The sequence below is a fragment of the Stomoxys calcitrans genome, chromosome 2, assembly GCF_963082655.1.
Source record: "Stomoxys calcitrans chromosome 2, idStoCalc2.1, whole genome shotgun sequence".
Classification (NCBI taxonomy): Eukaryota; Metazoa; Arthropoda; class Insecta; order Diptera; family Muscidae; genus Stomoxys; species Stomoxys calcitrans.
This window is the reverse complement of record NC_081553.1, coordinates 117,007,598-117,020,032: the sequence shown is the minus strand read 5'-3', so window position 1 is coordinate 117,020,032 and position 12,435 is coordinate 117,007,598. Positions and strand designations below refer to the sequence as shown.

The following is a 12,435-nucleotide window of genomic DNA, read 5'->3' as shown; positions in this document are numbered from 1 at the left end:
CACATGGGATTCACAGAGAAGGCGTTAATCTTTTTCTTACACTGCTAGACTGTTCGTGACCTTACCCTCCTGATTGTTATTGCCCTTGTGGCCATTTTACTGTCCGTTAAGATCTTCACACTCGGAGTCCTCGCGTTTGTACCACACCACCTCACGCATTCCATGATCGCCCGGATCTCCGCCTGCAGGACCGTACTATAGTTAAGCAGTCTAAAACAGATCTCAGTCCCTGGGTTCTCAATGTAGACCCCCAGACCCACTTTGTCCTCTAGCTTTTACCCATCCGTGTAATATGATCTTCCAGACGGCAATACTAGGGTTCGTATCGTCGCCTCGATTATACGACGATGGTATGAGCTGCTCCCATCCTCAAACCATTCTCCCATCGCCTTAAGTCTGATAGCCGCGGTGGCTGCCTCACACTTAATCTGTATGTCAATGGGTCGGATATCAAGAATAGTCTCCAGTGCCCTAGTGGGCATAGCTGGTACGGATCCTTACCGTTTGAAGTATTATAACATCGTCTGTGTAGCAGACGGGTTCAAATCCATCCTCAGTCAGCATCCGTAATAGGCCATTTATGGTGGTCACCCATACGAGTGGCGATAAAATGCCCCCGTTTGGCGTGCTTTGTGCCACTTTCTCCCTTATATTTATGTCATGGGACACACAATTTATCCACTTGTTCTTAAGTATATGGTTTATCCAGTCTTTAAGGAGCGGGTCCACCCGGTACTGGTCTAAGGGTTGGATCAGTGCATTGGTCCGCACATTGTTATAAGCCCCCTCAATGTCAATGCATACCGTCAGTGTGGACATTGTGGCATCGAAGGATTCTTCTATTTTATGCACAACCTCATGTAGGGCGACCTTCCCTTGACATAGGCATGCTGTTTGAATTTGAGCTGTTCGCTGGGTGTCATTCTCTTTATCATGGTGTCCACAATACGTTCCATGGTTTTGAGTAGAAAGGAAGTAAGGCTTGTAGGTCTATAGGTCTTTGGTGTCGTAAAATTATAAACTTTCGATCAACCTCATTATTCCAAGATTCCGCTGTCTCCGTGAGTCTCGTCGTATCCTTTGGAAAATGGGTTTTGGTAAAAAACCTCAACATGTCCTCCATTGTCTCTGCTCTCACTCCCATATCGTGTACTAAAGTTACAGTTTGGGCATGGGTTTTTGAGAGAAACTTTTTTATCTTGGCGGCGTCATAACGCTATCAACATGTTCGCAGAAAAGCTTCCAGGAGGCAAATATAGCCGCTCTGGTAATCTTATTGCATTCCTTGAGCCGTGTGTAATACACATCCAAATAAACTTCCCCTTTTTTACGACGTGCTCTGTTACAAAGTCTGCGGACCTCTTTCCCAATATTGCGAATCTCTCCGGTCATCCAAGGTTTTTCTTGGGCTGATTTGAAGAACCCCACAAGTGCAGTCGTAATCCTGTTGACATTGCCGTCAATGTCTTCTATGCTTGGACAGTCTAAATTATCTTGCCCAAGTCTTCTTCTGAGTAGCCTTCCGAATTTTGTCCAGTTGGTTTTCAACTTATTCCGGAAGCTTATCGGATTCGGCGCTGGCCGTGCTATTCTAAACCTAATGTAGCTATGGTCAGAGAAAGAGTGTTCCATGGAGATCCTCCTATCCTGAACCTTATCGATTAGATTTTCCGAACATATCGGCATCTTGGGAGTCGGTGATGATCTCATCGTTTGCTCCGTGTTCTTTAGTCTAGACTTCCGACTCTTTAATAAGATCAGTAATGATTCCATCGTCGGGTCCCTGTTCGTTAGGCTGTATTGGGTTTCCATTCCTGTACTGCCTGATGTTTCAATACCAGGATCTTTGCCTATCTTAGTCTTCAGTTTAAGTAAATGGGCTTTTTGGAAGAATGTGATGGTACCATCGTCGGCTCTTTGTTCGTTAGGCTGCATTGAGACTCCTGTTGCTGAGCTGCCTAATGTTTCAATATTGGATCTTTACCTATCCTAGTCTTCCGAATTTTGAAGTCGGTGATAGGTCCGTGGTCGGGTCCCTGTTTGTTAGGCTGCGTTGGATCTCTCGCCACTGCATTGCCTGATGTTTTAGCATTAGGAACTTTGCTTATCCTATCTTTCCAATGTTGTGAGACGCGGCGATTGTCTCGTCGTCAGCCTCCTATTCGTTGGGCAGTATTGAGTCACCTTCCACTGCACGGCTTGATATCTCAAAATGAGAATTTCTGCCTATCCTAGTATTCCCAATCTTGAAAAAGACAGCTTTGCTCCCGAAGTGCGCCATGCCTTTATGCGTAACCAAACTCGTCACGCAGAGTTGGTCAATGGCAACCACAAGGAGAGTTCCTTTTTCCTTCTCCTCCCTGTGGAATACCTCCCACTTCTCTGCGACCAAACCTTGGTTTTGCTTGCCAAAGAATCCCAACATGCGTTCCGTCGCAAATTTACTGGCCCATGCCTTGATGAAGACCGTCGCCTTTGTGAGCCGAGGGATATACATCTTTTTCACCAGGTCGAGTTTTGCGCCCTCCCAGGGAGCGTGTATACCTCTGACGAGCTGTTTGACGGTATCAATACATTCCGCCGAGGCAAAACACAGCGTAAAGATGTCCTCTCTATACTCGCAGCTCATCATTTGTATGGGTAGACCCTCTACAGAGTTCCACACACGTTCAAAATTCCGATCGTTAATCCTCCACTTGGGACCGATTATCTGGTGGAATCCTACCGGATGCGCAGCCGATATTGATGACTGCATAAGTCAGCTCATCTCTGTTGTGCTTTCTTGCCACTCTGGGGTTAGAGGGCGGCTCCTTACCCTTCTGGGCGACCATCTTCGGCTTCCGTGATGGCTTCCATGCCACTCTGGCGTAAGACGACGGCTCCTTACCATTCTCAGAGACCATCTTCTCCGTCCGTGAAGGCTGTGGCCTCAGTTTGGAAGTCACAGTCCTCCAAGAAGACTCAGGGGCCGTGCGCGCTTCCTTCGTTCCTGTGTCCAACTTTGTATACCTCTGCGGGACACTGTCTGGAGTATTCATTGCGGGATGGCTGGCTTGGTTTTCCCAGAGTACTTGAAAGCGGGGAGCCCTTTTTCTTCTTCAGTATTTTAGCAGTATTATGCTCTCCGAGATATCTGATTCTTTTTTCAGCTTCCGTAGAAGTTCTTGGCATGTCAGTTCTATCCCTTCCAGCATCCTGGACTTTCGCCCTATTGCGCTGCCGATACATACTCCTCTGTCTCCTTCGTCGTGCACCGGATCGCTTTCACGGTCTACTTTAGAGCTTAGTAAAGCCATCGCTTACTTCTGCCGTCATCCCGATGCCCTTATCTCTCGATGCTGCGATAAATGTTTCATTGACACCATCACTGTCGGAATCCGAGTCAGAAACACTACCTTAACATTAAGGCTGGGGACGAACTATGCATCCCTCTGGTTTATTCGCCTCTTCCTCATTAATTAGCCTGACGACTAGTTGTGCGCTTGAAGCGTTACTCTCGACTACAGGTGCCTAGGCACCCACACCTATAGGAGGGGAGGACAACACGCTAAGGTCTGATGCCACCACCGCAGCTGTTGAGAGGTGTCGCACTGCGGCACGCCGTTCCGAGTCGGCTATAAAAAGGAGGCCCCTTATCATTGAGCTTAAACTTGAATCGGACTGCACTCATTGATGTTCATGGGCAAAATTTGCAATTTGCAATCAATTTTCAGCGGTGGTTTTCCCCTCCTAATGCTGGCGACATTTGTGAGGTACTATGCCCTGTAAAACTTCTCTCCAAAGAAGTGTCGCACTGAGGCACGCCGTTCGGACTCGGCTATAAAAAGGAGGCCCCTTATCATTGAGTTTAAACTTAAATCGCAATGCACTTATTGATATGTGAGAAGTTTGCCCCTGTTCCTTATTGGAATGTTCATGGGCAAAATTTGCATTTGCAATCAATTCCCACATCTATTACCTTATATTTTGTCCGTACACTGTACATTGTGCTTTACGCATACACACACACACACACAGCTTTACATTTTCAAAACCACACATACATACCTGATACTGTTGATACTCCGAAATCAAATCATTCATATTAGATTCAGCTTCGGTGAATTCCATTTCATCCATACCCTCGCCAGTAAACCAATGCAAGAAGGCCTTGCGACGGAACATGGCTGTAAACTGCTCGGAGATTCTCTTAAAGATCTCCTGTATGGCAGTGGTATTGCCAATGAATGTTCCCGACATTTTCAAGCCACGTGGTGGTATATCACACACGGCGACCTTAACGTTGTTTGGAATCCATTCAACGAAATAAGGGCCATTCTTGCTCTGAATATTCAACATTTGTGAATCGACTTCCTTCATCGACATTGGACCTAGAAAAAAAATCCGAAAAAAGAAAACAAACAAACAAAATGAGTATATGGTGAAAGCAAATTCTAATTATTGGAGGGCGTTCTTTTTTCTCTCTTTGGTGATGCTTTATGGGTAGTGTGATTTGCTTGCCATGCCTTTGAAAATGTTCATGCAATTTTACTTTGGCAATTTGCACTTCTTCTTGTGTTTAGCCCAATACAATTAGTAATTGATAAAGGGAAACGAAAACAACTATGCATTAGAAGCAATTACATCATGTTCGTAGATCATCTTAAATGGGTAACTATTAGAATTTGAAGTGGAGCTTTGCAAAAAACCTGGTCCTTTAGTAATTTATGGTGATTATGAACCGAAACATTTAAATAATTATAGTAAAACGATTTTTGTGAACCCTAGAAGTTTAATCGGTAAATAGTTCTATACCGATGGCTTAATACAAAAGGGACCTACATCATTTTGTTTTTGCCAAAATGGCGTTTTTGTTTAATCTGGAAGATAAATGTTAGATACACCTTTCCTCAAAATTTCAGGTGGATACAATTGTTAATACCGGATTTAAAACGTTTTAAAAAATGGCGGAACTGGGGCCTGGGTTCAAACCCCGGCGTGAACATCAGAACAATTTTCAGAGGTTGTTATTCCCTTACTAATGCTGGCTATATTTGTGAGGTATCCTGCTATAATAAATCTTCTATACCAAATGATATCGCTAACCGACACGCCGTTCGGACTCGGCGTAAAAAAGGAGGCCCCATATCATATAGCTGAAACTTGAATGGGAATGCACTCATTGATATGATAGACGTATCCCCTGTTGCTGGAGGCCACCGTAGCGCAGAGGTTAAGCATGTCCGTCGAACCCAGACGTTCAGCTGTCTGGGTTCGAATCCTGGCGAGAACATCGGAGACAATTTTCAGCGGTGGCGACATTTGGAAGATACTGCACCATTTGGTATGGCAGCCATGTAAAAACTTCTCCACAAAGAGGTGTCGCATTGCGGCATGCCGTTCCGACTCGGCTATAAAAAAGAGGCCCCTTATCATTGAGCTAAAAATTTGAATCGAACAGCACTCAGTGATATGTGAGAAGTTCTCCCCAGTTCCTTAGTGGAATGTTCATGGGCAAATTTGCTTTGCATCCCCTGCTCCTTAATGGAATGTTCATGGGACAATATGTATGTAAGTGACATTTTGTGTTGTCTAGGCCAGAAACATATATAGCACCCCTCGTACACCATAAGTTTAATCTTGTGGTATCCTTATACAACTCTTTTAGTCTATTTAATTAATGAATCTCATCCAATTTTTGCGAACGATGGAAGATCTGAATTAGTCCTTGGGTTCTTCAAGTCCCAATTCAATACCTCAAGCATCTTACAAAATTTCTTTAGGGCTTTGGAGTCAACAGCTTTCTCATGAAATGCATCATTTTTCCTTTTTCATGTAAAGAACTACCAAACCCAATTTGTTCTCTTGGAGATTGGATAGGATCACTTAGTTTCCGCTGGTATAGAAATGTTAGCTATCGGGAAAGCCCAGCCAGCTCATTTGCCGCAAGGCCAATTAAAGGAAACTCTTCTTATTTGTGAGGCTGTTAAAATAAGTCTCACTAAGATTGGTCGTTGGGATTCTGACAACAAAGTTGAGCAACATCTGTGGCTTGCACAGTGTCATGATAATATTAGCTGCGTAAAGCTTTCTTGATACAACATTTCCTATATACCTTTCACGCCTGCGCTTAACGCTAGTGACCTCTAAATAGAATGTCAGTCAAATCCTGCCGACTAGTTCTCCAGAGTATTAAATCATGCAAATCGGTCTAATAGATCAAAAGTTTTAGCCTCTTGAAGATTGGAAAGGTCGAAAGTGATCAATTTTGTATTAAAGATTGAGACAAATAACGTCATTTCTCTGAAAGCCTATGCCCTTTACTTTACAAATGTCTAGAATATTTTTAACCAGTTGTGAACTTTTGTCCAATTTTTTCGCCGCTTGGTCCACTGTGCTGCGCCATAATGCCTTTTATGGCATTCCCTCCTAGGTAGCGCTCAAAGGGACTTGAACGTGTTTTGAACGTCGTTAAATAGGGATTCCCTCACCATAATTATGGATGATTCGGCAGTTCGTCAGGATTCTCCCTTACATAAGCTGGTCTCGTAAATGATGTTTTCTGAGAAACTATAATTCTTGAATTGGAAACACTGATCTTCCGTCTTCATAACCTCTCTGCACGACGTATATTAATCAGAATCCTTAAAGGTCTCATTGGTGGGCTACCACCTCTCTCACATGTGCCTGTGAGGGGAGTCAACGAACATAAACGGAATTAATGCTAAGAGAATTTGGAGCAATGCTACTTAGGTGTCTGTAGAGCAAACTGAGGCCTACTATTAAGTCACTCTCGAAGCCTCGTAGAAGAGATAACAGGCCATCAGTTACTTTTAACGACGTAACAGTTATAGTTTCGAAGAGATGCGACAAGAATTTCAACAGTAATTTTTTTCAAACGCTTGATATATTGGAAAGTTCCCCCTCTGGAGCAGTGTTGTCAGATTAAGGGAAATTTTCCCAAAAAGGAGATTTTTGAGTGATTGGAAAAAAATTTCCCAATTGGGGTACGGGGATTTTAATGGGGGGAAAAAAAAACTATGATGATGGGGAAATTCCATTATCATAGCTTCAAAATTAATTTTCTTGCGTATAGGAATTTTCCTTATTTAGTGATGATACTCTAGGGTTAGGTGTGATTTCCATAGATTAATTATAATATGTAGAGGTTAGGTTAGGTGTAAGTGGCAGTCTGCCATCAGACTCACATAGACGTTTTCGCCCATTGTGATACCACAGGAACAGAAGAAGGAAGATAAAGGGTGATTTTTTTGAGGTTAGGATTTTCATGCATTAGTATTTGACAGATCACGTGGGATTTCAGACATGGTGTCAAAGAGAAAGATGCTCAGTATGCTTTGACATTTCATCATGAATAGACTTACTAACGAGCAACGCTTGCAAATCATTGAATTTTATTACCAAAATCAGTGTTCGGTTCGAAATGTGTTCATTCACCGTAACGTTGCGTCCAACAGCATCTTTGAAAAAATACGGTCCAATGATTCCACCAGCGTACAAACCACACCAAACAGTGCATTTTTCGGGATGCATGGGCAGTTCTTGAACGGCTTCTGGTTGCTCTTCACTCCAAATGCGGCAATTTTGCTTATTTACGTAGCCATTCAACCAGAAATGAGCCTCATCGCTGAACAAAATTTGTCAAAATTTGAACACATTTCGAACCGAACACTGATTTTGGTAATAAAATTCAATGATTTGCAAGCGTTGCTCGTTAGTAAGTCTATTCATGATGAAATGTCAAAGCATACTGAGCATCTTTCTCTTTGACACCATGTCTGAAATCCCACGTGATCTGTCAAATACTAATGCATGAAAATCCTAACCTCAAAAAAATCACCCTTTACCTTCTAGTTCCTACCGTTGAACCATCCAGATCGTTTTAAAAAGCCCAATACACACACACCCGCTAAATCAGACAGGTTTTCAAGGAGAGGAGAACCTAAAGTGGAACTCCTTGTTATCGCTAATGCGGACACACACACACACACAGAAGATGTTCTATAGTGTCTTCTTCTTCGATGTCCTCGCAGCTTCTGCAAAAGTCGTTGCTGGCAACCTTCAGTCTGTCAGCATGTTTTTCGAATATATAGATAAAGAATTTGAACTTCGCACATAGACTGGTTAGTGGCGCTTTTGATTTTTTTAATTTTTTCGGCAGAGCTGCTTGTTTTGAAGAAAAATAATATTGTAATTACCGACACTTATAAGCTTAACATTTGCGTAAAATTTTGTGAACACAAAATAGAAAGCATGTTCACCAACACTGGCATTTACGGTAGGAACGTATCTCCCGAAATGACAAATTATGCGTGAATATAGACATGAGCATTAGTCTATCAGTAGGCATGGGCTATAGTTCATCGTGCTGGAAATGTTTCCAACAATTTAAGGTCGGCAAAGGTCATGGCATCCAAAATACCAAGACAAAATTTTATACCCACCAGCATTGAATGAAATCTTATATCTTCGTTGAATTACTTATATTACTATAAAAACTGGACACCACGACACAGAAAATATAATAATATAAATAATTGCACTTTGAGGGAAGTATATAAAGTCTAAACTTATTACTAATATCACAGAACAGTCGTTTTCAAGTTATTGCAATGGAATACTGCAGCTTAGTGTTGTCTTTGTCTTCTTTGGTGTTTATCGACTCTTTAAGTCTTTGTTGAATCCGTAGGCTCTCTAATGTGTATCGCTTGTTCTCTATTTTCTCTCTGTCAAGTACTCTTACTGTCTTAAAGTTTGCCGCATGTCCGCTCTCTTTTATATGTTGTGCTAGTGCTGTCGATTGTCTCCCTTTTCTTATGTCGGCTTCGTGCTCAGCCAACCTAGTGCCTAGTGTGCGTCTGGTGGTTCCCACATATTTTTTGTTGCATTTTTCTTGTTGATCTCCATCACACGTAATTTCGTATACGACGTTGCTTAGTTTGAGTTTGTTTGTTTTGGTTGTTGTTCCTTTTTTCCTGAATATTTGGTTTAGAGTTTTGTTTGATTTATATGCTGTTGTTGAGTTTTTCGTCAAGTATGATATTTCCCAAAGATGCGCGGTCGGTAAGCTTAGGGATGTACGGTACACTGTAAAATTTTTTCGTCGTTGATGCTTTTTCTTCATGGGGTCGTTTGGATCCGTTGGTGACGTCGCGAATTAAATTATTTATTAATGCCATTGGATAATTGTTCTGTTTTAAAATTTGTTGTATTTTATTTATGTTGTCTGCTTTGAAACGTTCATCGCTTAACAGTAGAACTTTGTGGATGAAGTTCTTGGCCGTATTAATTTTCGTGCTGTGTGGTTGCGTAGAGTTATAATTAATCATTCTTCCCGATGCTGTTGGTTTCGCGTACCAGTTTGTTATTAACGTATTTCCATTTCTTATTATCTTCATATCCAGGAACGGTAGATGAACCAATTACTTGCGGATAAAACAACCTATAGACCAATCGACGTGGATCCTACGGAGAAACTCCAAAAAGTTAACAATAAAATTATCATGGAACTATTCAAAAGTAAACATATAACAAAATGGGAAAAAACTAAATTAGACAGCATTTCACCGCAATCGCCAGAACTATACGGACTGCCGAAAATTCATAAGGATGGCACTCCCCTCCGGCCTATATCTTCGTCAATGAACGTCCCCTGCTATGCTCTTTCGAAACACATTGGAAACATACTAAAAACTATAATTTCGACGGAATACAATGTTAAAAACTCTCTAGAACTGAAACAACAACTCGGATCTATCACTTTGGATAAAGATGACATTATCGTCTCCTTCGACGTGGTATCGTTATTTACTAACATACCGATATATCTAGCCATTAAGAAAATTATGGATAAATGGGATACACTTCGGGTTAATACCACCATTCCAAGACAGACATTCCTCAAAATTCTCAATTTCTGCCTGAAAGATAACAATTACTTCACGTATGCTGGAAAACTTTACCAACAAACTTATGGTATGCCAATGGGGAACCCACTCTCACCAACGATTGCGGATATTGTACTTGACACCCTTTTGGACGACGTAATGGACGAACTGCAGAGTATGAACATAACGGTAAAATTTATAGTGAAGTATGTAGACGACCTGTTCGCGGTGATAAACAAAAAAGATGAAACAACGATAATGAAATTAATGAACGCGTATCACAACAAATTAAAATTTACGATAGAAAAGGAAACTCGTGCAGAGTTACCGTTCCTGGATATGAAGATAATAAGAAATGGAAATACGTTAATAACAAACTGGTACGCGAAACCAACAGCATCGGGAAGAATGATTAATTATAACTCTACGCAACCACACAGCACGAAAATTAATACGGCCAAGAACTTCATCCACAAAGTTCTACTGTTAAGCGATGAACGTTTCAAAGCAGACAACATAAATAAAATACAACAAATTTTAAAACAGAACAATTATCCAATGGCATTAATAAATAATTTAATTCGCGACGTCACCAACGGATCCAAACGACCCCATGAAGAAAAAGCATCAACGACGAAAAAATTTTACAGTGTACCGTACATCCCTAAGCTTACCGACCGCGCATCTTTGGGAAATATCATACTTGACGAAAACTCAACAACAGCATATAAATCAAACAAAACTCTAAACCAAATATTCAGGAAAAAAGGAACAACAACCAAAACAAACAAACTCAAACTAAGCAACGTCGTATACGAAATTACGTGTGATGGAGATCAACAAGAAAAATGCAACAAAAAATATGTGGGAACCACCAGACGCACACTAGGCACTAGGTTGGCTGAGCACGAAGCCGACATAAGAAAAGGGAGACAATCGACAGCACTAGCACAACATATAAAAGAGAGCGGACATGCGGCAAACTTTAAGACAGTAAGAGTACTTGACAGAGAGAAAATAGAGAACAAGCGATACACATTAGAGAGCCTACGGATTCAACAAAGACTTAAAGAGTCGATAAACACCAAAGAAGACAAAGACAACACTAAGCTGCAGTATTCCATTGCAATAACTTGAAAACGACTGTTCTGTGATATTAGTAATAAGTTTAGACTTTATATACTTCCCTCAAAGTGCAATTATTTATATTATTATATTTTCTGTGTCGTGGTGTCCAGTTTTTATAGTAATATAAGTAATTCAACGAAGATGTAAAATTAATCGTAAGTCTAAATGAAAAAACTAAGCAATACAAAACATATACTTTATACAAGAATACTTTAAACAGGAACTTCAATAAACTCTGTCCTGATGAAGTTGGAAAAAATAACCAACGAAACGTCGAGAGAAAAAATGAAAACGATTTGTTTTATTTAAAAAATCCTCAACCTGACCAAAAAAGCCCATCAACAAAACAAAAAAAACATTAAATATTCACATTGGTCATCAAAAACACAAAAACAAAGAAATCTTATATAGTTATGTGGTTGATGAGGTCTTAGATTCCAAGTCGATGTATTCATATCAGTCCCTCCGTCTGTCTGTCCAAACCACGATAGTGGTCGAACGAATGAAGCTTTGTGAAATTTTGGGCTATTTGCAATTGGGCCATTTTGGTTCAAATTTCGAGATGGCTCCAATATAAAGTGGTCTTTCGGCTTGACTTCTAAACTCCTAGAAACGGCAATTTTAATCCGATTGGGCTGAAATGCACATAGTGTTTTGTTGCGACTTCTAACAATCGTGCCAAGTATGGTCCAAATCGGTTTATGCTCTCATGTACACCGAGCAAAACTATCTCCCGATTTGACATTTTGAGCGCCTGCAAACCGCATTTGTTATCGGCGGAAATTTTGCACATAGTGTTTTTATACACTACATCCCTACTGTGGTACAGGGTATTATAGCTTAGTGCATTTGTTTGTAACACTCAGAAGGAAGAGAGGTAGACCTATTGATAATCCGATACCGATCGATTAAGAATCACTTTCTGATTCGATTTAGCTATGTCCGTTTGTCGGTCCATGTTTATTGTGTACAGGTGTGTATAAGTACAGGTCGCAGTTTTCATCCGATCGTCTTAAAATTTGATACAGTCATGCTTTTCGGTCTAGAGAAGAAACCTGTTCAAAATCGGTTCAGATTTAGGTAAAGCTCCCATATGTATGTTCGTCCGATTTGCAGTAATAATGCAATAAAATTGTCATTTATTAACCGATTCTCTCGATCGGATTTCCTCTTGACTCTCGACATTACTAGCGGTTCAGGTTTAGATATAGCTCTCATCCGCCCGATTTGAACTTCTAGAGTCACAGCATGCGCATTTATTGACAAATCTTGCCAAAATTTTGCACAACGCTTTCCTCGACGACTACCACAATATCTAAGAAGTTTGCTCGAAATCGGTTCAGATTTAGATATAGCTCCCATATATATGTTTGTCAGTTTTTGGGTAATTTGCAAAAATTTTGTCATTATTTGTACTAAT

General features: G+C 40.8%; 1 protein-coding gene across 2 annotated transcripts in view; it reads right to left on the bottom strand.

Annotated features, from left to right (window-relative positions):
- Window positions 1–12,435, bottom strand: part of LOC106081982 (tubulin beta chain) — a 265,225-nt gene that overhangs the window by 1,268 nt on the left and 251,522 nt on the right. For both annotated transcript variants that reach the window (XM_013244268.2, XM_013244266.2), the window contains exon 6: window positions 4,048–4,370. In XM_013244268.2, coding sequence (XP_013099722.1) covers window positions 4,048–4,370 — 323 coding nt within the window. The remainder of the gene's footprint in view (window positions 1–4,047; window positions 4,371–12,435) is intronic.